This window comes from Quercus robur, chromosome 6 (genome assembly GCF_932294415.1).
Source record: "Quercus robur chromosome 6, dhQueRobu3.1, whole genome shotgun sequence".
Lineage (NCBI taxonomy): Eukaryota > Viridiplantae > Streptophyta > Magnoliopsida > Fagales > Fagaceae > Quercus > Quercus robur.
Genome location: NC_065539.1, coordinates 46,619,207 through 46,647,042, shown reverse-complemented (window position 1 = coordinate 46,647,042; position 27,836 = coordinate 46,619,207). Strand labels below are relative to the sequence as shown.

Here is a 27,836-nt window from a genome sequence, read left to right as displayed (position 1 = left end):
TTTATCTTCATTTTTTTGTTTTTTACGCTAGTGTTTTGATCAAGAGTTTTTTTTATTTAATTAACACCCTTTCGTGTTTTCAAAGTCTCCCCCATTAATAAAACAACATACTCTATTTTTCTTTTTCTTGCTTCTAGTAAGCAGTAAAGTCTCTTATAATTGAATAAGAGACTAATCTCTTTTTATCTTCATTTTTTTTGTTTTTTACGCTAGTGTTTTGATCAAGAGTTTTTTTATTCAATTAACACCCTTTCGTGTTTTCAAAGTCTCCCCCATTAATAAAACAACATACTCTATTTTTCTTTTTCTTGCTTCTAGTAAGCAGTAAAGTCTCCTATAATTGAATAAGAGATATGAAGTTTGATTTTCGCATACATAAAAAATAAATTAGTGTCTTAATTTGATGATAAAAAAAATCATCAGAAATTAACAAAATATAATGAAACTATATTATAAAAAAATTAACTTGGTTTAAGTCTAATGCATCAAATACACTGGATCCGGTCAAATAGTAACATGTGTTTAAAAGTAGACACATATCATTATCTCAATTGGACAATGATCCTAAGCCTCACCCATAAAAAAATAATAAAAAATTTAAAAGGTTAGTTTTGACATTTCACTTTTGAAACACGTACCATAATAAAAAGACCACACCATGCCATCGCTCTTCCTATTTAGGCTACATGTCTGTCCGGTGTCCTAATATGCTTATCCCATACAGGAAAAAATCCCCTTCCACGCACAAATCTGAAATCACCATCTACTCTCTCTCTAGGGTTTTTGATTTGAAGCTGATATGTCAAAATAATGAACCACTAATTTTGAGCACATTTTTATTAGAAATGGTGGAATGGTTGAGCCTCTCAAATCTCTTGGATTACCTTCGAAGACCAGCTTGAGAATGAGAGGTACATGTATATCTTTATTCGACTTTCAGTCTCACTTTTAGCATTTTAGGCTTTCGATTTCATTTCATTTCCATAATCTTATACAATGTGCCTTGAATATCTTGTCATTTTACTCATTTTCCACTCTTCAGGTTTTGATTTGAAGTGTTTGTGTGTGTCTGTGTGAGAGAGACTGAGAGTTGGTGTATATGAAGATGGGGTCTAATAAGAAAGCTAGGGTTTTGGAAGGTGGGGTTTTTGGTAGTGGCAGAGTTGGTAATTTTGGTGTTGAAAATTTAGGAAATGGGAACAGTGATTCTTGGGGAACTAGTGTTTGCTGTGAGATTGATAATTCTAAAGAAATTGATTCTGTATTAGAGACTGCAAGTATGGTATATAGTATGGGGAATAGTGGTTTGAATTTGGTAAAAAGGGTAAGTAGAGAAACAAAAATGGGTGAAATTGTGAGTGATGATTTCAAAGAAAATGTGAAGTATGAGGTGGGAGATATGGTGTGGGGAAAGGTGAAATCGTATCCGTGGTGGCCGGGTCAAATATTTGATGAAGCATTTGCAGTGCTTTCGGTTCGTAGAAGGAAGAAAAAAGGGCATGTATTGGTAGCGTTCTTCGGGGATGGTAGCTATGGTTGGTTAAACGCGAAAGAGCTTATCCCATTTGATCCTCACTATGCTGAGAAATCAATGCAAACGAATGCAAAGGCTTTTGTGAGTGCTGTTGAGGATGCGGAGAATGAGGCCTGTAGAAGGGCTGCACTAGGATTGGAATGCCGGTGTCGCGACCCTTCTAATTTTCAGCCTGTGGATGCTCATGGGTTTTATGCGGTTGATGTGGGAGGTTATGACCCTCATGGGGTGTACTCGACGGAGCAAATTCGAAGGGCTAGAGATGAGTTTTTTCCACTTGAGATGCTTTCTTTTGTGTGGCAAATGGCTTTAATGCCATGTAGTAAGTTGCAGGGAAATGTTGATTGGATTAAAAGTATGGCTAAAGTTCTTGCCTATCGGATGGCTGTGTTTGAGAAGTCCAACGAGACCTACTCACATGCATCTGGGATTGATCAAGTTTGCCCTGCAAGTTCAAAGAGGGTTTTAAATCAGCAAGAATTGTTGTCTCAAGGTATAATTTAATTATCTTTATACCTGAATATTCTGCTATATGTTTTGTTGTTCATGTATATCATATTCCCTGAACATCTGCACAACCAAGGTAGAAGCACTGCATTAAGATGACTATTTAATATGTGGAAATTAGGCTCATTTCAACATGCATATACGTATGGATTCTCCAAGTCTCCATATGTGCATGAGATCAAAAATGACATTCCTTCTTGTTTGTTGATGAATGCTTAGCCTCAGTTTTTATTTCCTCCCTTTTTCTAATACTGTCTTTCGGTGACTGTTTGCAGCAACCTTGAGTGGTTCTCCCCATATTGATGAAGCTTTTGGCAAGAAGTCTACAAGTCCTATAAAAATTCAGTGTAAGAGAGATCAGTATTTTCTTAAACAGGTTGATGATCCCAACATTTTGAGAGCTGATCACCTTGGTCAAGAGCAACTAAGTTTCCTAAGCCCATCAATGTATGAGGAAGTAGCCTTGTCAGATGGAAAGCATGTCTTGGGAGGGAAATATCCACACTTTTTCATGAATACTGAGTTTGCAGGCAAAGAGGATGGAATTGACACATTTAGCAAATTGAGTATGCCACTTAATCCGGGGCTTGCTGGCAAAGAGAGTGTAACCATGGACAAGGAAGCAGAACTTGAATCAAATAGGACAAAATTAACTGACAGTTCTCAAGATTTCCAACAAGCTCAGCCAAGAATGCTGAAAACAGATGAAAATCATAATGGGCCTGAGAACATGCATTTGGCTGGCAGCATTGCCTCTCCCTTGGACACCTCACAACCCGGTAATGTTCTTTCTACAAATAGTCACAATATGTATAAGAACCCAAAGGCTCTTAAACGTTCTGAAGCAGACTTGAGTTATGAGGAAGCTTATGTGGTAGATATAAATAAGAAAAAGAAAACAAAATCTAATTTGGATGCAGGCATAGGGCCTTCATATAAACTCCTTCAACCTGCTACATTCAAGGCATTGGCAAGACAATCAACTCAAGAATCTCGCCCAACTGCTTTAGTTCATAGAGAGGATTCACCAATGGACCAACAGGACAAAGCAATTGAAGCTTGCCATACCATTTCCTCTGGTTCCATGGCTAGACAGAAAATTTTTGGTACAAGAAATGTTGAAACTGGACTTTCTCAGTTAATTTCTGATCTATTAGCTCTTGCACTAAATCCTTTCCATGATGTGGAACAGAACAGACCTGCAATTGTGCTTAATTTTTTTTTGCAATTTAGATCTATCGTCTATCAGGGAAACTTGGTTGTATCTTCTTCTGAAGAGCCAGTGTTGATTGAAACTCAGCCCATTAAACCTCATGTATTTCCTCTGGCTACCGAGAGCAACCCTGTTAGGAGTGCTCAGGACCTGCCTCTTTCTTCTAAACCACCCAAAAAACGGCTGAAATCTGATTTTTATGCAAAGTCTGGCCATATCTTCGATTGTGGGGAAGATATGTCCACAAAGAGACTAAAACACCTAAATAAGCTGAAGACATTGACTGTAGAAAAGAAGGCTAGCAACTCGAAGCCTATAAAGTCTCAGGGAAGAGACTGTAAGGAAATAGGTGAGACAGTTTCAAAAAGGAAGGAAAGAAATGTGCTAAAGAAGCCAATTACTCCCAAAATGGTTCCTGTACCTACAGTGCTAGCGATGAATTTCCCGCGTCAATCAGCTCTTCCATCAGTTTCAGAGCTGAAAGCAAAATTTGCACGCTTTGGTCCCCTTGATCATTCTGCCTCTTATGTGTCTTGGAAAGCCTCAAAATGCCATATTGTGTTCAAATACAATTCTGATGCTCAGGCAGCATATAGGTATGCTGTCCAAAGTAGTTCTCTGTTTGGAAATGTGAAGGTATATTACCAATTGCAAACCCTAGAGTCTCTGGAACCAGAATTGCATAAGCTAGGCAAGCAGCTTGAAGAAGAGGCCCAATATAAGTTTCCACATTTGTCATCATTGAGCAGCTGCAATTCTGTAGAATCAGAGTTTCAGCCAAAGTCATCTCTGCAGAAGCCACCGGGTGATGACTTGAGGTCCATCACAGGTATACCTGGTACAACCTTACACGTAAAATTAATGTTGGGCAGGAATCAAAGTAGTGAAAGTGAGCAGTTTGCAATTGATAGTGGCATCAAAAACTCCTATGGTAATAATCCAACTGGTAGTTCATCATCTTCCTTTTCTACTATCAATGTCAATGTTAGGAACTTCCACAAAGCTATACCTTCACCTTTGCCTCCTCCCATTGATCTCCCTAACCCGATTTCACAATTTTTTGAGGACAGTGAGCTTCTTCAATCTGTTCAAGCTTGTAATTTTCAGCATTGCCAAGTTGGGTCTAGAAACAATCATACGTATTACTCCACCCCTAGCCAAAGTGTAGACATCTCCCATCAAATGTTAAACCTTCTGACCAAGTGTAGTGAAATTGTACATGAGTTGAAGTGCTCCTTAGGATATGTGCCTCTCTGTCTCTGATTAACTCAACCACTAACATATGACATTGGCGAATAGTTCATACACTGAAGCCATTGATTTTCTGCAGCCAGGAAAATAGAAGAGTATGCAAAACACTAAACTAACCTGTTGGAGTATTATCATGTGAAAAGACCCACTAGTTTGATACTTGAGTAAGAAGTTAGTGTTAGGAATGTACAGTTTAAACTTTAGATAGCATGAAGCATGATCTAGAGGAATAGAAGTAGTTGGCACATTGACATAGTTCTGAATATATGGCTATATTAGTTCGTCTTTAGAGAGGTGGAAAGAAAAATTTCCTCTCTTTTTTGTCCGTATGCCAATGCAAAATCTACAAGGTATTTTATATTGGAATTGGCTGGTATTGTGTTATGCATTTGGTTTGGAACTTATTTTGTGTTTTGAGGCATCTCCTAGTAGGCACACAGTGCACATATGTTGTGGCTCCTTTTTCTTGTGAATGCCACCACGTCCTTTGGATAGCTTTATAAATTGTATGGCACCTATCATTTCTATTGAACATTTGACTATAGGGTATTGCACATGATGCAATTCCTTTCAATGGTCGAGATATGCAATTTCTTTCTATTGTCGAGATTGAAAGTTGAAAAAACCAACTTTCAATCTCAACTATTGATTAAAAAGAGTTAAGAGAAGTAAAAAGCGAAAAAAAATTTGTGAGAGGACCTTGATCTCAATCCAAGTAATGTAATATTAGACAGTATACAACTTTTCCTTTTTCTTATAAGTAGAATCTCATTATAAAAAATTAAAAATCAAGGTGGTGCAGTGGGAAGATAAGATATCCATAATTCAAGAACCCTATGTTTACCCGATTGAGAAGTTCAATTTGTGTAAGATAACAATATTTTTGTCTATTCTAATTTTCTTTTTTTCCTTCCCTTTTTAATTTTTTGGTTATTGCGGGTGTCCGGGACTTTTAGGGCATATAATTAATTCCTGTTCTCTTTTTAATTAATTTTTTGGGGATAAAATATAAAATATAAAAATTAGATCTGCGCTAAAATCAGAAACTACACAAAATTTTCAAAAATATTTAATTTGCTTCCTAAACACAAATGATTAACATTTTTTGAAAGTTTCCTACTCAAAATCATTTTCTTCTCTTCAACCGTTCGTTTTAACTGAAAAGTCTCTTGTTAACTATATTATGATAAATTATATGTCCATGGATTGTTTGCGCACAATTCTCTCTTTCTATTTTTGGTAAGCATGGAGAATTTTTATTAACTACGAAAACGAAATAGGGGAGCAAAAACGCTCATACAAAGTGCCCACAGCATCAAGGCTAACCAACAGTGCCACATCAGCTGGTGGGGATTGATAAAAAACAAAATCTTGAGAAAGTAAAGCACATCTCCTAGCAAGGGTGTCACAATTCTCTTGGTAATTATATTATAACAAATTATATGCCTGTGGTGATGATGACGATTGTGCATAGGTGCCAATTGGATATTTAAAAAAAAAAAATTTTGGTAGGATTTCTTAGTTTTTGCATTTTATCCTTATTTTCTAGTTAGTGCTCATGATTAATTCCGGGCGAGTGGTTTCTTCGTAAATACTAAGGCAATTACGACGAAAATTTCCCCAATGACCGTGTAACGTGTTACATGTGGCCTCGGTACTTGGATTGTCGCAATCACTATTCTTCACATGGAAGTCGTCGACGCCGTATAGGATTTGAGATTGGTCTAGCTCACACCAAAACAATTAGAAAAAAAAAGACCTCTCAGCCAATCAATGAACCTCACAAGAAGCCACTAGAACCATACTTGATATTTTTCCATAGAAAAATAACACCTACCTCGAATCATCCATCTAAAATTGTTAACTCCTTGCACAAAAGTCAGATCTCAAAGCGTTGACCAGTTGTTCACATAAATAATTGATAAGTTGTAGGTTGCCAAGTTCCTCCACCGAACGCTCTCTCTCTCTCTCTCTCTCTCTCTCTCTCAAATCTCAAAACATGGAGTACAGAACCTTAGAACTGAACGTAGTCTCTGCCAAAGACCTCAAAGATGTGAACCTTTTCTCGAAGATGGACGTGTACGTAGTGGTCTCACTCTCTGGAGACTCACACCACCACAAGCAGAAAACCAAGACCAACGTGGCCAAAGACAGTGGCACCAGCCCCTCATGGAATTTCCCTATGAAATTCACCATAGAAGAGTATGCAGCCCAGCAAAACCGGCTGACCCTCGAGTTCAAGCTCCGGTGTGACCGTAGCCTTGGTGACAAAGACATCGGTGTTGTCTATGTGCCCATCCAAGAGCTTCTCAACTCTAAAGGAGACAAGTCCATGACGTTCGTGTCTTACCAGGTGAGAAAGCCCTCAGGAAAACCCCAAGGTGAATTGAACTTTTCTTACAAGTTTGGTGAGAAAGTATCTAACGCAGCAGTGGCTCCAAAGGTCTATGGGGATGAGCCTGTCACTGCTTACCCTGTAGCCAAACCTGTGGTGGGGCCTAGTGCACCATATGGTGGTTCATACCCTCCTCCTCCTCCTCCAGGACCAGGATATGGTTATCCACCACCACCACCACCGTATCAACAACCATATGGTGGGTACCCACCACCACCTCCACAAGGATATGGGTACCCACCTGGGCCAGGATATGGGTACCCACCACCAGTGCAGCAACAACAACCCCAGAAGAAGAACAAGTTTGGGATGGGATTAGGAGCTGGGCTGCTAGGAGGAGCGCTTGGAGGGCTATTGATTGGAGATATGGTGTCTGATATGGGTGATTATGGTGGTGGGTTTGATGGAGGATTTGATGGAGGATTTGATGGTGGTTTTTGATTATTATTGTTTTATTTTTTTTTAATTTAATGTTTTTGTTAGACTTTTTTTCTTTGATGGGTTTATATGTTTGCGAAGAAAATAATGCATATACTGGTTGTATCAGGAGATAATTATTATGAAACTTTTAAATTTTCTCAATTTTCTTGTATGTTTGAGGAGAGATTCATGTGGCATCATGTTTAAAGATCTGTATTCATATTACTATTATTTTACACATGCTTAGGTAGGAATGGTTTGAATTTGGTAATATGGCTTATATTTTTTTGTATAAAAACCAAAAGGGGTTAATTGTTAGTTTGTTAATATACTTTGTAGTTTGTATGTATTCATGCTTTGCTTATGGAGTTTGAGCCAGTGAGAATATTCCATGGAATTTTCAAGGCATCAACTGGCTGGATAATATCTATAGTATTAGATCAATAATTTATTAAGGGTTGTGAAGATAGCAATACTTTCCTCCCAATTGGCTCATCAATAATTTATTGAGGGTTGTGATTAAGGGTTGTGAAGATAGCAATACTTTCCTCCCAATTGGCTCATCAATAATTTATTGAGGGTTGTGAAGAAAGCAACACTTTCCTCCCAAGTGGCTCAACAACGTGTTTGACACTTCAATCCAAGATTCCAAATTTCCAAGTAGCTGAAAACAAACAAAGAATAGGAATAGGGTTTTAAAATGTCCTCTGAAGGCGATCGTTTTAAGGTCAACATGACATGTAATCAGGGAGGTTGATCCAGGGGAAAATTGGACCCACAATTATGAACTTCAATAACACGTTCCCTTCTTTGAAATTTTACAAAACAAGGGTTTGTAACGATCCAAGGTTTTTCTATTTTTCCCTTGGTTTTGTTCTTCTAAATAGCTAGACATAGACTAGGATGATTATTAATATAGTCTCTGAAATATTAGATCAAGTTTAATTTGGTTAATCAACTATTAATTTATCAATTTAGTTCATCAACTACTGGTACGCTAAAGAGTAAGGGGTAAGCAACCCCCATTACATTAGCCTCAACTCAAGTTAGCTTATAACAAAGGTTACAAAGCCAACAGATCAGAAAACAATCAAAACATAACCAAAAAAATAAACAAAAGTAGTCCCAACTGGCTAAACAGGTATATGCAATTAGACAAAAAGGTATTGTATTTGTGAGTGCAAACAGTGAGTGAATTCCAATGGTTAAGCAAGTCAAGGACAATGTAAGCGTCGATCTATCAACAATCAAGTTCTTTATTCATAATTGAAGGGCTTGGTTTACTCAATCTCAAATTCTCCAGAGTTCAACTTTAAGCGGTTTTGGATCATTCTTATGTTTCGAGAGAAACCCATTGAATATTGATCCATATTTCCTCGTGATCTTGAGTCAACCTTGAGTCAACCCGCCTGCACCAATTGGTCTTGGACGACCCACAACCAAACCATACGTGTTCAGCTTGAAAAAATCACGAGGTGATGTATGGTTGCCATCTGTTGGGCAATTTAGACCCAACAGATTTTATTAGTTAAGTCCAAGTCCAACAATGCCATATTAATCAAATTCATTTTAACCAATGGAAGGAGATTAAATATACGGCATAGGGCATCACCAATTGCAATTCAATCAAACACAGAAAAGAGAATGGTGATGTGATGACGAAGTGGAAATCATGGGAAAAACTAAGGGATGAGCAATCCACTATAGTAAGAGAAGTTTACCGTCCAAGTAAAGCCTTTATCTAGACTATACAACTTGAAAATCGACTTATAGTAGAAACCTACTATTACTTCATAATCTATGAACTCTTCAACTATATGGATGTTCCACAAATGACAGACCCACTATAACGGCCGGAACCTCTATTTCACTCCAAGAACCTTTTGAAACTTCATTCCACAAAATTAACACTGGGATCTTGTGAATTTCAATTTTACTGCTTGAACACTTACAATAATTATGTTAAAGATCTCTCAATTTGAATTCACGGGATGTGTTAATTTTGGCTTGTATGATTTCTCTCTTAGGGTACAATAGAAACCTCTAAAGCCTCTTGAAAATGGTGCATAATGGTCCCTTTTATACTTGATGTAAGCAGGACAGAAATCTAAGCACATATAACTTTTTAGAATTTAAAATACTCCACAATTTTTGATCAATGAAACCTCGATTGAGTGGTAGTTGATCTTCTATCAATCGTGACTAGATCGAAAGGCAGTTGAGTACAATTAATCTTGCTTTTCTTGAGATGCTTCTTACACAATCTAGCTTGAACTTGATTTGATCTTCATGGACACATTAAAGACACAAATGACATTTCATATTGTGATGAAACTTGCCATCAATAAACCTAACACCATCTAATGACTAATTATGATTAATGAACCTTTGTTTTGGATACAAACCAAGATAAAATATTGGATTTATATTACCCTTGAGTGTTCCATATGCTTAATTAGGGTCGATTTTGAGTATGTATAAAAAGTAACTAATAATTTTCTTAAATGTAGGTTAATATTTTGTAGGTACGTGCTTCAATAAAGTAATAATTATTTTATTCATATGATATATAAGAGACCATATTAATTTATTCACTCGACACAAAAGCCATTGAATAGGTTCATCTAAATAAATGGCACACATGGGAACCTTGATATTTGATTGATGTCAATTTGGGGGTTAAAAGTGAGGTGGGTCAACTTATTTTATTTATTTATTTGCATTTTTGTCCTATCAACTTCAGGCCAAAATGGGCATTTGTTCCTTTCGCCCAAAACAAGTAACAAAATGCCCCTATTCTGAAACTATTTAGCCATATGTCCTTATTTTAAATTCAATTTTCTAAAAATCGAGTTTCAATGAAAAACTCGATTTTTAAAAAATTGAGTTATAGGCAAAAAACTTTAAAAAAAAAATTACATGGAACTCGAGTTCCATGTAACATTTTGCAAGTAACTTGATTTTCATTAAATCGAGTTGCTCATTGAAACTAGATTTTTTAGAAATCAAGTTTCAAAACAGAAGCATTTTGCTAGATAGTTTCAAAACATGAACATTTTGCTACTTGTTTTGAGCGAAAGGGGCAAATGCTCAAATTGGCCATCAACTTTACGTAATGAGCTTTCCAAACTAATTTTCTACAAGAATAAGTACAATCATTGAAGTTTTTATATTGTAATATGTTGTAGTAGCAACTAGAGAGTGACTTGCATGCCTCTTGAAATAGTGTATTATAGTCCCTTTTATACTTGATGTAAGCAGGGTACAAAAATCTTAGCACATATAACTTTTTAGAATTTAAAAGACTTCAGCCAAGATTTTCAATCAATCAAGCCTTGATTGAGTGGTAGTCGATCTTTGATCAATCAAGACTCGATCACAAGTCAGTTGAGTACTGTTAGTCTTTCTTTTCTTAAGTTGTTTTTTAGGCCGGCTGGCTTGAACTTGATTTGATCTTCATAGACACATTAAAGACACAAATGATATTTTATATTGTCATGAAATTTACCAACATTGAACCTGACACCGTCTAATGGCGAATGATGATTGATGAACCTTTGTTTTAGATACAAACCAGGATAAATATTGGAACTATATTACCCTTGATTGATCCATATGCTTAATTGTGGTCAATTTTGAGTATGTAGAAAAAGTAACTAACAATTATTTTGAATGTAAGCTAATATTTTGTAGTTACGTGCTCTGATAAAGTAATAAGTCTTTTATGCATTCGATATATGAGAGGCTAGATTAATTTATTCAATTGACACAAAAGCTATGGAATAGGTTCATCAAAATGGAGAACACACTTGTGAACATTGATATTTGATTGCTGTTGTTTTGGGGTGAAAAGTGAAGAGGCCAGAGGCTCCGTTTGTTTCGATGTAAAATATTTGCAAAGATAAAATATTTTACATGTAAAATATTTTCATTTTACAGTGTTTGGTAGTGTATATGAAAATGTTGTGTAAAATATTTTCCAATGTTTGGCACAATGTAAAAAAAAATAATAATAAATAATAATAATAAAAAAAGGGTAAAAATTTAAAATTGTACTGAGACATCACCAATGGCTAAAGTCCAGAGTTTAATTACTATGGAAAATGGCATCCGTTGAATTTCAAGTGTTTAGTAATGAAAAAAAAAAAAAAAAATTAATAGTCCAATTTCTGTCCATAAACAATGACATTGGGGTCATTCTATGAATGTTTCACATACTTGGTACAAGTTAGACACTGTAAACATAATATATGCACGGGTAACTGGTCTCAGTTCTATTTATACACCCAGATAAAACCAAATTCTTGATGCAGAACTAATACGAATATTCAATTCCATAAGATTCCTCACAATCTAATACAAGTACAATATCTAAATGATTTTTCCAAAAATTATGAATTTTAAAAAACGCAGGTGTCTACAATAAAAGAAAGAGCAAGACATAAGTGATCAAAGGCACTTATCTAGTATTATCTTCATACACACATCATCTACTCAATTACATATCCAGGTATTGAACATGGGTCAAAGAATGTACTAGATGACTGTACTAGATGAATCATTGATAACAACAAAGATTCAATATATCAAAATATCAATATATGAACGTGTCAAAGAATGTGCTAGATGAATCAATATATAATAACAAAGATTGAAGACCACAGCTGGCACCCAACGTTTCTGGCCCCATGCAGATATCTAGTGAGTTCACTTCTTGTAATAATCATGACTAATGCAGCTACACAGGGAGTTCAGCAGAGCAAAATATCATTTTGCCTTCTTCTAGTAGCAAAATGTCCATTTGGGTCATGGAACATGTCCACAGTACTGAATTGAAGCCAAAAATTCTATAAAGCATTTGAGACATCACCGACATGCTTTCTCTTTTTCTGGCCCTTGCCAACGGAGACCGTGAATTAACAAAATGAAAGAACCTGCAGAATAGTTTAGAAACCAATACAGCAGAACCTGCAAAAATATATCTGGACAAAATATAACATTATCATAATCATAATGAATCCAAAATATAACATTATTCCATAATAACTCTAAAACATGTCAATCAGTGTTGCATAACCATCCATAAGCACACTTACAATAACAAAACCCAAAGACATTGACAATATAGCTAACATTAACACATAATCTTCCAAAATATGAAATTGTTCCATAATTATTAATAACCTAAAGAATACCATGGTACCACTAACATGTTTCACACAATGTATCCAGCAACTTCAAGTTAGAAGGTTTTGTTGAAAAATTTCTCCAACCAAAGCTTTCTCATCCTATCATTTTTAGCCATAAAGGCCCTTCCTGCATTTTCATCATTAACCAAATGATCAAAAGCTTCATCAAGCATGTCTTCTTCAAAGCCTTCAACATTCATCACTATTTTATGAAGCTCATTTGTATTAACTGCGCCATGACTTAGAGCCTTCAACACACATATCCTAATGAAGGCAGCAACCAAGACACAAAGTTAGGAAGATTAGTGTGGATAATTCTGAACAGAGTGTGAAGTGTGGCAGACATTCCCATTAAATTTAATTATTATCATTCTTGTCTGATAATACATTGTCTTGGTTGTTGATAGCAAGCAAGTGAAAAAACTTTAAAAAAAAAAAATTACATGGAACTCGAGTTCCATGTAACATTTTGCAAGTAAATCGATTTTCATTAAATCGAGTTTTTTTATTGAAACTTGATTTTTTAAAAATCGAGTTTTAAAACAGGGGTATTTTGTTAGATAATTTCAAAACAAGGGCATTTTGCTGCTTGTTTTGGGCGAAAGGGGAAAATGCCCATTTTGGCCATCAACTTCACTTAATGAGCTTTCCAAACTAATTTTCTACATGAATAAGTACAATCATTGAAGTTTTTATATTGTAATATGTTGTAGTAGCAACTAGAAAGTGACTTGCATGCCTCTAGAAATAGTGTATAATAGTCCCTTTTATACTTGATGTAAGCAGGGTACAAAAATCTTAGCACATATACCTTTCTAGAATTTAAAAGACTTCAGCCACGATTTTCAATCAATCAAGCCTTGATTGAGTGGTAGTCGATCTTTGATAAATCAAGACTCGATCAAGAGTCAGTTGAGTACTGTTAGTCTTTCTTTTCTTAAGTTGTTTTTTAGGCAAACTGGCTTGAACTTGGTTTGATGTTCATAGACACATTAAAGACACAAATGACATTTTATATTGTCATGAAATTTACCAACATCGAACCTCACACTATCTAATGGCGAACGATGATTGATGAACCTTTGTTTTAGATACAAACCAGGATAAATATTGGATCTATATATATTACCCTTGATTGATCCATATGCTTTTGTAGTTACGTGTGAGAGGCCAGATTAATTTATTCACTTGACACAAAAGCTATTGAATAGGTTCATCAAAATGGAGTACACACTTGTGATCATTGATATTTGATTGTTGTTGTTTTGGGTTGAAAAGTGAAGAGGCCAGATGGTCAACTTAATTATTATTATTTTGTTAATACATTTTTTGTTCTATCAACATCCACGAATGAGCTTTCCAATGTAATTTTCTACAAGAATAAGTACAATCATTGAAGTTTTTATATTGTAATATGTTCTAGTTGTAGTTGTAGCAAGTAGAAAGTGACTTGCATGCAGCATGTGCATCAAAGTTTGCTTAGCTTCAAACAATTAATAATAAAGAAAATATTTCTCCAGCATTATTGTTAACAAAACAACAAAATGTCCGGCAGCATTGAATATTAGGAAAACAAAGAATAAGAGAAGGAATACATCATACATAAAGATAAAAATCTGCATAAGTTACCAATTCTTGTTCATCTATTTAAACACAAGACCTGGGCCTCATGTCTACTCACTCTTAATTTTCAACAAGAAATTTCTTGCATGCTTAGCTAGTCATGGCAATTAAGGTTCATGGGGCTCTATTTTCCACGTGCACCGCACGAGTTTTGATTTGCCTCTGCGAGAAAGGCCTTGATTATGAGCTCCTGCCAATTGACATGGTTGCTGGTGCCCACAAACAACAGCCATTTCGTTCACTAAATGTGAGAGCTCCATTAAAATCTTTTCCTGTTTTTTGGTTGCTGAATCTTATTTTCTCTCTTGGGTTACTTATTATATCAGTTGCTATTGCTATGTTTTCAGAAAGTACTTTCAGAAAGATAATAAAATAGAATTTTTTACCCTTTTACTTCAATTTCACTTTCAGCCATTTGGCGAAATACCTGCTTTCGAAGATGGTGAAGTTAGTCTTTTTGGTAAGTTTTTTGAACCAAAGACTCTTCCATGACAGATATTCAACTTCTTCAGAATTGATGGCTGAAAAGGCAATTATGCAGTTATGCTCACATTTGGTTTAATTAGAACTCTTAGAAATTCCTTGGAATATGAGATCCTAATATTTGGTTTATTTTTAGAAATTCTAATGAATTATGTAGTCTTTCTAAAATATTTTTAGGTTCATAAACTAAATGTCAAGGATATTATCCATTATTTTTATGTGGTTTCTTACAAATAAAACATGTTGGATTAAATCAAACCTAGGTTCAATGAAAGAATTTTTATTTTGTGTAACAGGAGAGCAGTCTCCTTGTAATGTGAATGCATTTCAATGGTGTTCTAAAATCTTAAGTGTAAAAAAAAAAAAAAAGATATTACATTATATTAGAGAATAGATATATTTTTCTTAGACACAGGGTATTAAACTAAGAGTATTGTCTTCACATTAAAAATAATAATTTCCCAAATCAGAGGAATATGGATTACCCACATTTTAAAAAAGTAATCCAAATTCACACCAAAACAAAAATGTGAGTTTCTGTAGGCATCCAAATGCTCATAATCCATAGCATTTGGATTCTCTTAAGGATTCCTAATGCCTTTTGCAACCAAACATGAAAATGTTCCGAAGAAATTCCTGCAATTTTTCAAGAATTCTAAAAGATTACCTCGAATCAAACATTTCAGGTTATGGTTCTATAAGCCAATATTAAATCATGCATAATTTGGTCTTACTAATTGTGTGATACATACTGTTCTGACTAGAATCAAGGGCAATTAACCGGTACTTAGCACGCAAGCACAAGGACATTGGGACTGATCTCCTCCTATCCAATAGCTTTACACAGTCTGCCCTTGTGGAGACATGGATGGAAGTGGAGGCACATAAATTTGACAGTCCAAGTTCAGTAATTCTTCGACAAATAATTGTCATTCCAAAGTATGGGAAAGCTCCTGATCAGCAAGTTATTGAAACTGAAATGGAAAAGCTAGGAAAAGTCCTGGACGTGTATGAGGAGAGGTTGTCTAAATCTAAGTACCTTGCTGGAGAAAATTATAGCTTGGCTGATCTGCACCACATTCCTCCCCTTGTTTACTTCATGAAAACTAGCAAGGCCAATGCCATCACTTCTCGTCCCCATGTTAGTGCTTGGTGGAATGACATTTCCTTGAGGCCTGCCACTGTTAAAATTTCAGCAACCATGTCCCTTTTGTGAGGATGAATTGAAGGGTGTCAAACTCATACTATCAATATGTAATAACTCAGTAACTACCTTCCTTTTGTTGCTAAGCAATAATAAGCATGTGCCACGATTTGAGAAAGAGCTAGTCACATCTATATTTATCATTTATGTATTTCTAATCAAGTTAGTATAATCCAGCAAAATATCATATTTTCTAAATCTGCAAAATCTAAGGTATTGCAATTTTCTTCACATAAATCCCTAATGTGCTCATTACGTTGACGTGCCTATGATCAACACGATCTTATTAGATTGGTTTTGATAACGTTTTATCACAACCTAAAAAAGTACTCAAATCACATATACACAAATATTATGCTCCCTTCCCTTGGGTTGTGAATGGTATTATGGTCAATTTGGTAAGGCCATGTGACTCGAGAATACTATAGCGTAACATGGACATGTCAAGGACATTAGAGATTTAAGTAAGGAGATTATTATATCCCATATTATATGCATTTGATTGTCATTGAATAGTAAATGCATTATATGGGCATGTGTTGAATCCCATTTACATCGAGTATATACTAAGTTGGCATAACTGTATAAGTGGATAAAAAATAAAAAAATAAATACAAATAACCTTCTAATTTACTAGCCATCTTGAAGTATAGCACTGATACGAACCTTCCCCAAAGTGTAACAACATATTTGAGTAACATATATGCATCTGACTTGCATTTATGTATGATGTTATCCTTTTCTTGTAATTAATAAATTGCAATGCTATCTTTCTTTTTTTAATTATTTGTACTAATAATTTTTTTATAGTTTAATAGTTACAAACAGTGAGAAACAGGAGATTTGAATTTTGATTCTTCTTATAAATTAAAAGTGACAATACTATTTAGACGACAATATTTGTAACTTTAAGTGATAATGATTAGAACAGTAGAACTTATAAATGAATACGTATCAGAATTGAATATAGTAGGGCTTTCTTCTTCTTCTTTCTTTTTTTCCTATTCCTTTCAAACCTCTCAAAGTTTCAGGCCCTATTTTGCAACAACGATTGCTAGTTTTCTTTGGGGCGGCCCATCCAGAGAGATAGTGCGGTCTTTAGTATTGAGTGGGCTTATGCATTGCTAAAAGGAAAAATCTATTGGCCCCGGTAAAACCCTAGAAGGAGCAGAACAGAACAAAACCCCAAACCAACGTATCTTTCTTTCTCATCTCATCTCATAGCCCCCAACTCTTTCCATATTTTTCCAAAGATGAGACCTTTGGACGAGGACGAGACCAAAGCAGTGTTCGAAAAGCTCTTCAAGTTCACAGGCAACAACCTCAAAAACATCGTTGAAAACCCTTCCTACGAAGGCCCTGGCTCCAACCCAAGCCGCTACTGTTTCCGCATCAACAAGAACAAGGTCTACTACGTGAGCGAGTCCTTGGTCAAGCGCGCCACCAACGTAGCTCGAAACAACCTCGTCTCTCTCGGCACGTGTATCGGCAAGTACACCCATGGCGGCAGCTTCCACCTCACGGTCCAGTCGCTGAGTTTGCTGGCTGCCAATGCGAAACACAAGGTTTGGCTCAAACCCACCTCGGAGATGGCGTTTTTGTATGGGAACCATGTTTTGAAAGGTGGGTTGGGGAGGATTACTGAGAATATTGCTCCCGGTGATGGGGTTGTGGTGTTTTCAATGTCGGATGTGCCTCTTGGCTTTGGTATTTCGGCTAAGAGTACTCAGGATTGTAGGAAGTTGGATCCCAATGGGATTGTGGTGCTTCACCAGGCTGATATTGGGGAGTATTTGAGGATGGAGGATGAGCTTTGAGTTGTTTAGGAGGTTTTAGCAAATGGGTATGTGTTTTTTTTTGGGTAATATTTGGTTGTGTTTTATGTGGGATTTTGATTATTTTGTTGAAACTTAAAAGTAGTAAATTTGCTAATCAAGATGAGAATTTTGTTGTCTGTTATATGCTGTGACCTAAAGTATTTCTTGCTATATGGTTATGTTTGTGTTATTTTCTCATTAATGAGTTTAAATGTGCTTGTGATATTGTTGGAATTGGGGTTTTGATGGGGGGTTTTGGCAAATCGATTGGTGTTGTTGTGGTGATATATCTGGGTTTGTGTAAAATATGTCTTATCTGATTTTGGTTAATATGGGGCTGTGTTTTGTGTGAGATTTTGATGATTTTGTTGAAATTTTAGTTAAAATTAGTAAATTTACTAATCAAGAAGACATTTTGTTGGGTTCTGTGGACATTGTGTTTTGGAGCCCGTTTGGATGGGCTGTTTACAAATCCTTAATGCTCGTTTTAGACAAAACGTGATTTGCCAAATCGTTTGGCTCCACAAATCAGCATGTTTTTGTTTTTAAAATCCAGAATTTTCACGTTTGCAAAACACTGCGAAGCTTTGCCTTTTCAGAAATGTAGATGGGCTAACCGCTATTTTTTTTCTTCAGAAAATCAAAATAGCACCAATATGATAAGAAATAGCGCCAATACGATAGGAAATACCAGCTTTATCCCTTCCCCCATGTATATCTCCTCCTTTATTTTCTTAGTTAGTCTATACTCCTCCATGTATATCTGCTACTCTGTTCTTTCAGTCTCCACGGGCTCTTAATTCTCTGTTCCTACTTCTGCTTTGTTCTTCATCTTGCTTGCCAGGTAACAATTCTCTGATCCTCTTCTGCTGAATTTATGTTATAGATTTGGGCTTTTTACTGGTGGGTTACATGATTGCTTGAATTGGAATCAAAATTTTAGAACTTATTTTGGCTGAGAGATTTGTTGCTGCTGCTGTTTTTGTTTCTTCATGGGTTGTGGATTTATTTGGGTTTTTGGCTGCTTTTGAGACCTGCCCATTTTGGGTTTTGATTATAATTATTGCTTTATATTTGTAGACACATAGATATCATTGGAATCAGACCCCTGTGTTTTGTTTTTGGTGGGTTGGGAATAAATGGATGAAGGAGTTTTCTTTATTATGTTTCTCATTCAAGAATCATGATTGTGTTTATGGGCTTTTGATAAAAATTCAATTTTTAACATTCTTTAGCGATAAAAAGCTTAATGGGTATTGTAAATGCACCTCCAGTATAGTGTTTGTGTATCCTCTCTATGCGAGGTGGTCCTCTGAGTTTGACAGATTTTGGAATCTATTTATGTGTGCTGCTGGGGAGTTGAGGGTTAGAACGTCTATCTCTATGTGCTTGTAGTGGGCATAGTTCTGATAACAAAGGGTAAAAGAGCAAAAATACTATTTATTGAAACTAACAATTTGCTGTTATGGAGAAAATTTGGAATGATAAAGAATTTTACTTGTGGTCTTTACCAAGAAGTCTGCTATCATGTTTGTCAGCTTTTATATGACCAGATATTGGATACATCTTTTACATGAACCATATATTTCAATACACGTATATGAACCATATATTTTAGCTGAGTTTGTAGAGTTGCACTTGCCCTTGTGTCTTATAGGAAGTTTAGCTTTTATTTGAGAGGTTAGACTAATTTAAGCCTTAATTTGATTCTCTCTTTTTTACATTATTTTGTCCATAATGTTTTGTGCATTAATCTCAAGCTTAAGATCTGGTTTTATGTACCAGACTTAATGTCAAGTATCTTGGGGGCAGTGGCTGTATGTGGTATAATCTTTGTGTGAGTGAATATGCAGGTACTTCAGAGACTATTAGGATGTGTATATCAGTTAATCAAGTTGTTGTTGTAGTAAATTCTTCTTGAAGTGAACTTGCCATTTTTTTTTAATGATGTGTTTTTCCTAATCCCTCATAATAGCTTGGAAAAGTAAGCTCCCTTCAGCTTGGTTGGGCTCATAATGGCTCCCTGATTGGGTTGGCCTGGGCCCAATATCTAGCACAATTTATAACACTTGATATTGTGCTGGGAACTAATGAAAGAGAGTATCCCATTATTGTGGGGTTTTCACTTTTTTTGGGGTTCAATTTCTTTCTAAGTATGTTACAACCCAATAAGTTTGATGGTGTTTGTGATGCACTATCCTACGCTTGAAAATGTGCATCATAATTGTTTGTTTACGAGACATCTTACTATTAATGAAATGAGTCATAATTTTCATAGTCTTCAATTCACAAAGAGCTTTCCAAACTTTAGAATTAATTGCAGATTGGATTAGCAATGTTTTGAAATTCTATCAATACGTCCTGTTGCTCATAAGGTAAGCTAAGTTTTTGCTCATACTATTTTGGATTCCAGTTTTTGCTCATACTGTTTTGGATTCCAAGAGTCCTGTTGCCTCCCCTTGTTATTTTCACCATATTGGATTGTGTACAAGTATTAGAGGGAGAAAGAGAGAGAGGAAACATACCAATAATCAGTACTGTCCAAATTTTTAATAGTTTGGTTACTAGGTTCTAGGAACCCGAGTGGAAATCAGACCCCCAGGGTACCAACAAACAAGGCATCTTTCCATTTCTTTGTGCCATATGAGTATCATTTGAGCTGGTTAGTGGAAGGTTGTATAGAGGGAAATTTTATTGTGGATTGGTAAATTACACATGCATCCAATAGCCTTGAACCTATGATCTCACTCTCTATCCCCTTTTTTATTGGAGGAGGGAGTGCATTTGAGTTAGAGCTTTTTGCTAATACAACTAACTGGAATTAAAAATTACTAAAAATTTCTAGATGTGGCCTTTAAGCTTTCCATCATAATTGATGCAATTCATTGCATTTTGCATAATAGTTGAACTCCATTAGTTTTGTTTTCAGCATTTTGTGAGCCTTCTCTGTTTTGTTTTTAGCATTTCGTGAGCCTGATCCGTTTTGTTTTACTTACCTGCACATTATCTTACTAAGATCTAGATAATATATGACTAGGTGCTCTACTGATGTAGCTTTGTGCAGCCTTCCTAAGCTTTATATTCATTGGCAATAGCTTTGTAGCCAAACAAGTCAATAAGCTTTGGATCCATATGTCATAATTTAACTTTGATGATAATTAGCTCTGCTTATTTTTTTTAGTAATTATTTTCCTAATCATTTTAATATCTTCCTCTTGAAGTTTTTTCTTTTTTTCTTTTTTTTTTCTTTTTCAATTTTAAATTATATAAATTTCTCTTCATGAATTCCAACAACGGCAACATTATTATTGTTATTAAATTATTTTCAATAATAATTTTTTAAAAAAAAACACTGATTAAAGGAAAAATGACAAAATAACCTTAACAAAATAGTTAAGTCCTTTTTTGGAATTTACACTTAAAACAGCCATTTTTAAAATAGCTTATCCAAACGCTTAATGTAACTTTAAAAATAAAAAACGCATATTTTTACATTTTATCCAAACGCTTATCTGTGGTTTTTAAAATGATGTTTTCAAAACGCACATTTTAAAACGCATCTTTGTGAACAGCCTATCCAAACGAGCCCTTGGTCATTTTTATAAGGTGTGTTTTTGTTAGAATTATATGGTTGAGACATATCTTTAATTTCAAATATGCTTAGAATGGTATTTGCATTTTCCTTTGCATATACTTGCAATGTTAAACTGCTACCATAAAGGCAGTGTCCTTGAGCCTTAGGTAAGTGAGTAATACTTTCCAATCGTGGAATCGAAACTGCTTATTATTGACCATCTCCTTAAGAGTATTTGTTTCTTTTTCTCCTTTGTGTGCACTATCTATATTGATTCTTACTGCATAATTAGTCATCCAGACATTGTCAAGTCTCTATCACAGCCATTATGATAGGGACTGTTACATGTCTGGGAAAGAAAGATGGAGAGAAAAGATCTGATGGTTGGGTTTCCCATTTATCTGATTAATATCTTTGGAAGGAGTCCATCGTTGCACGATTTTATGCTGTAGTTATTATTCGAGCTACATCTGGACTCCACATCCCAACTAATGTTACCTAAAGACTGAGACAATTTCCATACTCATTAAAGGCAGTGTCTTTGAGCCTTAGGTAAGTGAGAAATGCATGAAGGGCTTTCCAATGCAGGAATTGAAACTGCTTATTAATGGCCATCTCCCTAAGAATATTTGTTTCTTTTTCTCCTTTGTGCACTTTATATTATTGGTTCTTACTGCATAATTAGTCATCCAGACATAGTCAAGTCTCTATCACAGTCATCATGATAGGGACTGTTACATGTCTGGGAAAGAAAGACGGAGAGAAAAGATCTGATGGATGGGTTTCCCATTTATCTGATTAATATCTTTGGAAGGAGTCCATCGTTGCCCGATTTTATGCTCTAGTTATTATTCGAGCTACATCTGGACTCCACATCCCAATTAATTTTACCTAGAGACTGAGACAATTTCCATGCTCATTAAAGGCTGTGTCTTTGAGCCTTAGGTAATTGTGTAATATACGAAGGGCTATCCAATACAGGAGTTGAAACTGCATATTAAAGGCCATCTCCCTAGGAATATTTGTTTCTTTTTCTCCTTTGTGCACTATCTATTATTGGTTCTTACTGCATAATTAGTCATCCAGACATAGTCAAGTCGCTATCACAGCCATTATGATAGGGACTGTTACATGTCTGGGAAAGAAAGATGGAGAGAAAATATTTGACGGATGGGTTTCCCATTTATCTTATTAATATCTCTGGAAGGTGTCCATCGTTGCCCGATTCTATGCTCTAGTTATTATTCGAGCTACATCTGGACTCCACATCCCAACTAATGTTACCTAAAGATCGAGAAAATTTCCATACTCGTTAAAGGCAGTGTCTTTGAGCCTTAGGTAAGTGAGACATACATAAAGGGCTTTCCAATGCAGGAATTGAAACTGCTTATTAATGGCCATTTCCCTAAGAATATTTGTTTCTTTTTCTCCTTTGTGCACTATCTATTATTGGTTCTACTGCATAATTAGTCATCCAGACATAGTCAAGTCTCTATCACAGCCATTATGATAGGGACTGTTACATGTCTGGGAAAGAAAGATGGAGAGAAAATATTTGACGGATGGGTTTCCCATTTATCTGATCAATATCTCTGGAAGGTGTCCATCGTTGCCCGATTCTATGATCTAGTTATTATTCGAGCTACATCTGGACTCCACATCCCAACTAATGTTGCCTAAAGACTGAGACAATTTCCATACCCATTAAAGGCTGTGTCTTTGAGCCTTAGGTAAGTGAGAAATGCATGAAGGGCTTTCCAATCCAGGAATTGAAAATGCTTATTAATGGCCATCTCCCTAAGAATATTTGTTTCTTTTTCTCCTTTGTGCACTTTATGTTATTGGTTCTTACTGCATAATTAGTCATCCAGACATAGTCAAGTCTCTATCACAGTCATCATGATAGGGACTGTTACATGTCTGGGAAAGAAAGATGGAGAGAAAAGATCTGATGGATGGGTTTCCCATTTATCTGATTAATATCTTTGGAAGGAGTCCATCGTTGCCCGATTTTATGCTCTAGTTATTATTCGAGCTACATCTGGACTCCACATCCCAATTAATTTTACCTAGAGACTCAGACAATTTCCATGCTCATTAAAGGCTGTCTTTGAGCCTTAGGTAATTGCGTAATATACGAAGGGCTATCCAATACAGGAGTTGAAACTGCATATTAAAGGCCATCTCCCTAGGAATATTTGTTTCTTTTTCTCCTTTGTGCACTATCTATTATTGGTTCTTACTGCATAATTAGTCATCCAGACATAGTCAAGTCGCTATCACAGCCATTATGATAGGGACTGTTACATGTCTGGGAAAGAAAGATGGAGAGAAAATATTTGACGGATGGGTTTCCCATTTATCTTATTAATATCTTTGGAAGGTGTCCATCGTTGCCCGATTCTATGCTCTAGTTATTATTCGAGCTACATCTGGACTCCACATTCTATATTTATTTTCAACAACTAGATTAATACAAGTTTAAAATACCATGTCATAAATGGCCTGCCACAATCTAGATTACTAGGTATTCAGGGTCCAAGGTCCCTTAGGACCCAGCTTATTCTTCAAATTGACTTAATGACACTTAATTGCATGTATATGAGGTCATGTAGGACAAAGTTTTCATCTTTGTCAAATCTGGTGTCATGTGATCTCCAGTTCAATACTTATATTGATCAGCATAATATAGTTATTTGGAGGTTTGTGCCGCACTGCTTGATGTGGTGTATCTGGCGGGAGTGGAATTCTAGAAGCTTTGAGGGTCGTGAACAGTCCATTTTTAAGCTTAAGTCTTTCTTCTTTTTTTCTCTTCTTGAATGGTGTCTTGTTTTTCCCTTCCTGTGTTGCTAGATCATTGTAATCTGGTTTCTTGATGTTTTTGCCTTTTTGTACATTTCCTATGTACTGGGCTATGTGTTTTTAATAAAATTTTTATGTTACTTATAAAAAAAAAATATACTTATATTGATCAGATATGATTTATGATTTCTCCTCTTTATATCACTTGTTGGTTCAGTGACTGCTGGTGTTTAGTTCGATCTCATCATTTCTGACTTGTATACAAGTATAATTAGTCTATACTCATTAGTTTGATTTGCCTTTTATACATTGGAATTGTTGATTCCTACTTTCAAAAGCTTTCTCCAGATTTTCTTCTGATTAGTTCAGTCTCTGTATATGCATTTCAAGTTCATTTGGCATAAAGGCTTTCCACTTTTTGTTATTGTAGCCACAATCATGACACAAATGAAGTTTTTTATGACTGCTGATATTTGGCACATCCCATTTGGATATTGATTTTCACCACTGAATGATAACAATTGGAGTGATTGTGCTTTAGAAGATAACAGAAATTGAGGATAATATACCACAGACTGCACCATTGGCTCTATCTGATCATATAATGTATAAACTGTCACAAACCATATGTTGAAGGATGCAGTAGTTTAAACTTGAGATTGAACTTCAATATTGGGCTTCCATAGCTTTAGTGTTCATTCTGGTAAGTTTTAGAGTACTACATTAAAGATATATGTTTTTCCTAGATCAAGGTTGTCTTTGAGCCCCAAAAATAGAGTAGGACACGAAGGACTTTAATGCAGGTAGTGCAACTAATTATAGTTGGCTGTGTCCATAAGGGCAATATTCATATTGGAGCTTGTAGTTTGATTAGTTATCCAGACATAGACAAGTGTCTATCTTGGCCATTATGGTACACAGGTTGTGTGCTTCAATTGGCCCATCACAAGCTAGAAAACTGTGTACCCTGGGTCCACAACCCAGTAGGACCATAGCTTATTCTTCAGCTTGACTAAATCTTTTTCTAAATAATGTGTTCTGGCACACCTTAGCAACATGCTTTGCATGTATATTAGGGTCTTATAGGATAGCTTTTCGTCCTCGTCAAACTCGGTCTCATGTGATCTCCACTACAACAGTTTTTCTGCCCATACATGATTTATGATATATCCTGTTTCAGTCACTCTAATCAAACTTGGTCTCATTTGATTCAATCTCATTAGTTCTGATTTGTGTACAAGTATAATTAGGCTATACTCACTTGTTTGATTTTCCTTTTCATTATTTTTTTCACGTTTTGAATTGTGATATATGGTGTTCTGTGGAATTGATTGTTATCCAGATTTTTGAATCATGAAAATGATTTTATGAATACATTGGTATTCAGACCATATTGTCTTTTAAGTGCAGCAGAGTGTTAAGGTTTCTCTTAATATAGGACGGAGATTTTGTTCTCATTTTTTAGTTGGCTTAGGGGATGGAAAATCATTTGTTTAAACCTGAAATGAAGAATTAGAATTTTGCGCATTCTGAGTAGATTATAGCTAAATTTCTTCCTAGTAAGTCATTTGTCTATTTTGTTTGTGTGAATGTTTATTTTGCTTTACATGTTTGTGTCAATCTTTGATAATGCTATTTGGGAATCCATGCCAAATTGTAATTTTCTCACTAGATGAATTACTTACAACCATGTATTGCAAGTTTGCAACAGCAAGGATGCAAGTTGAGCTGTTGATTGTCACATGCATGTGGCATTGACATTCAGAAAAGAGAGTCACATTCAGTGTTGTACAGAAATTTGTATCAAGTGCATTATCCGTGTCCAGTAATCAACACAATTGATGCCGAGGATCTTATTAGTATTGTTTTATATTATTGGCTCCAATCTCATGGTAACACGTCTAATGATGTTTCACTCAGATGAATTGTTGATATGGATATACCCCTTGTTATGTGATGCAATAGGAAATCTACAAAATTTAATGTTTGATCACTGCTGCACTAGATTTTCAAACCTATATAATAGTGTTTGTAAATGTTCTCTTTCTTTTCGGATAAGTTAGATTTTTGCTTTTTCAAAGACATCAAACGATGCACAAAATCAAGTAAAAATGCAATCCTTGTGACTTGCACTCGCTATATGCAAATGGAAAATGCTTCAGTTCTATAGAATTTGCCCACCATCTTGATATTAAGTAATGACTCCTTTTTTGGTTGAAATAAAAAGAAATGAAATGGAATTTTGACATATTAATTTGTAGCATTATTGCTAATCCACGCAATGCAAGGTCAAATTGCTTGCCAATTAGCATATAAAATCACTGTACAGACAGTAACTGAAACACCCTCCTCCATCCTCTTCAAGAAAAAGGAAAATTAAGGGCATCTTTGGACCCTGTTTTCTATTTTGTGTTTCCAAAACTTTTTTTTTTAGTGTATTGAGAAATTGTTTTCAAAAAATAGTTTTTAAAAAGAGAATAATTGAATAAAAAAGACCACGTTAATTTATTGCAAAAATGCCACTAAAAACTGGAAAACTGTAAAATGCAAACAGCTCAAGATTGTTTTCACAAAACTATGTACGGTGAAAGATGTGAGAGTTTTCGAAAAACAGTTTTTAGAGAAACATGGGTTTGGTGGGTCTCACAGTCTTCTATTATTAAAGCCAGAAAGTTTACCAAAAGTGGCTCTAAAGTTTTGTAAATTAGAATTTGCATGGGTAAAATGGAAAATTACACCGATCTTCTTAAGAGATTTTACGAAATGATACTCTCCTAATATTTTTAAGAAATGACACTTCACTTCTTAAGGTTTGTCTAAATGTAATAATTAACTCAATTTTTAGTTAAACTGTCATTTTTCAAATACTTATTTCAATCTTAATAAAGATTCTTGTCCAAGTTATAGAGACATGATACTCCCCCTTAAGGTTTGTGGATGAATGACACTTTTCTCACAAGATTTGTATAAATGTGTAGGAAAAATTCTTTTAAAAAAAACATATTCCATTAAGGAAGTAACAATGTTAGAAAGTATGAATTTATCTGTTGCATTTATAAAAACTCAAAAGAAGTGTCATTTCTTGAAACGTTTGGAGGATTGTCATTTCTTGAAATTTTAAAAGATAGCGTGAACTTATCCATTTCCCTTATAAAACCCTTAAGAGACTCTGTAATTTAACTTACTTCTTTTTAAGTTCCAATAGGTTCACAAGTTCTTTTCCGATGGGATCAATTGATGGTTAAGACTGATTTTTACAAAATCAATTAAGCAACATAAAATGGGGACAGTTTTGGATCGATTTTCCACCTATATAAAAACCAACATATATCTTTATAACTAGCCTGCAACATGTGATATGAGCATGAGACAGAAAAATGGTGTTTCAAAAAAAAATATATATATATATTGGTGCTTCGACAATGGACAAGCAGAGTTCCAAAAACTTGAGAGGAGAAAACTTTTCAAAATGCGCATCCAGGGAATCGAACCCTGGTCAGTACCGTGGGAGGGTACTATGATACCACTACACCAGATGCGCTTTACATTTCTTGGTTCTCACAATAATCTTAAAGAATATAATAAGTTATGAAAAGTGGGTCCTTAATTTACAATTTTCATGTTTAGTATCAAAGAAACCCAATTCAATGGCGGGCAATGGTCCATTAGGGCCTGGATTCAAGCGACATATGTAATGAAACTCAACCTATCATCAGCTAGTATACAGACTTGGGCCCAAATGGACGATCCAAGAGAGTAAAGGGAGTGTTACATTTGCTAGATGAAGCACAATCTTAGGTTGGTAATTGATTAATTGCCCATTG

At 35.3% G+C, this 27,836-nt stretch overlaps 4 protein-coding genes and 1 non-coding gene across 5 annotated transcripts; 4 read left to right on the top strand and 1 right to left on the bottom strand.

The window, feature by feature from the left end:
• Positions 1 to 693: 693 nt before the first annotated feature.
• On the top strand, positions 694 to 4,866 carry LOC126689077 (PWWP domain-containing protein 1-like). Its single transcript, XM_050384108.1, has 3 exons — positions 694 to 911; positions 1,043 to 2,027; positions 2,317 to 4,866. Exons 2-3 carry the CDS (start codon positions 1,100 to 1,102, stop codon positions 4,515 to 4,517), a joined length of 3,129 nt encoding a protein of 1,042 aa, XP_050240065.1. The 5' UTR covers positions 694 to 911; positions 1,043 to 1,099; the 3' UTR covers positions 4,518 to 4,866.
• A 1,533-nt stretch (positions 4,867 to 6,399) lies between these two features.
• Positions 6,400 to 7,480, top strand: LOC126689078 (protein SRC2-like). The gene has a single exon (XM_050384109.1). The coding sequence runs from the start codon at positions 6,505 to 6,507 to the stop codon at positions 7,339 to 7,341; it is 837 nt and encodes a 278-aa protein (XP_050240066.1). The 5' UTR covers positions 6,400 to 6,504; the 3' UTR covers positions 7,342 to 7,480.
• Positions 7,481 to 14,126: 6,646 nt separating this feature from the next.
• Positions 14,127 to 15,939, top strand: LOC126689076 (glutathione S-transferase F13-like). Its single transcript, XM_050384107.1, has 3 exons — positions 14,127 to 14,379; positions 14,544 to 14,592; positions 15,380 to 15,939. The coding sequence occupies exons 1-3, from the start codon at positions 14,233 to 14,235 to the stop codon at positions 15,829 to 15,831; spliced, it is 648 nt and encodes a 215-aa protein (XP_050240064.1). The 5' UTR covers positions 14,127 to 14,232; the 3' UTR covers positions 15,832 to 15,939.
• Positions 15,940 to 16,974: 1,035 nt separating this feature from the next.
• LOC126689075 (uncharacterized) lies at positions 16,975 to 17,778 on the top strand. The gene has a single exon (XM_050384106.1). The coding sequence runs from the start codon at positions 17,073 to 17,075 to the stop codon at positions 17,634 to 17,636; it is 564 nt and encodes a 187-aa protein (XP_050240063.1). The 5' UTR covers positions 16,975 to 17,072; the 3' UTR covers positions 17,637 to 17,778.
• A 9,704-nt stretch (positions 17,779 to 27,482) lies between these two features.
• On the bottom strand, positions 27,483 to 27,553 carry TRNAG-CCC (transfer RNA glycine (anticodon CCC)). The gene has a single exon. It is a non-coding gene; the product is annotated as a tRNA-Gly (tRNA).
• Positions 27,554 to 27,836: the final 283 nt, after the last annotated feature.

Excerpts from the sequence above, each read along its gene's own strand:
- LOC126689077 (XM_050384108.1), top strand. The coding sequence starts at position 1,100 with ATGAAGATGGGGTCTAATAAGAAAGCTAGGGTTTTGGAAGGTGGGGTT. Across the intron at positions 2,028-2,316 it reads GCAAGAATTGTTGTCTCAAG|CAACCTTGAGTGGTTCTCCC; the intron begins GTATAATTTAAT and ends GACTGTTTGCAG.
- LOC126689078 (XM_050384109.1), top strand. The coding sequence starts at position 6,505 with ATGGAGTACAGAACCTTAGAACTGAACGTAGTCTCTGCCAAAGACCTC.
- LOC126689076 (XM_050384107.1), top strand. The coding sequence starts at position 14,233 with ATGGCAATTAAGGTTCATGGGGCTCTATTTTCCACGTGCACCGCACGA. Across the intron at positions 14,380-14,543 it reads AGCCATTTCGTTCACTAAAT|CCATTTGGCGAAATACCTGC; the intron begins GTGAGAGCTCCA and ends TTTCACTTTCAG. Across the intron at positions 14,593-15,379 it reads TGGTGAAGTTAGTCTTTTTG|AATCAAGGGCAATTAACCGG; the intron begins GTAAGTTTTTTG and ends TGTTCTGACTAG.
- LOC126689075 (XM_050384106.1), top strand. The coding sequence starts at position 17,073 with ATGAGACCTTTGGACGAGGACGAGACCAAAGCAGTGTTCGAAAAGCTC.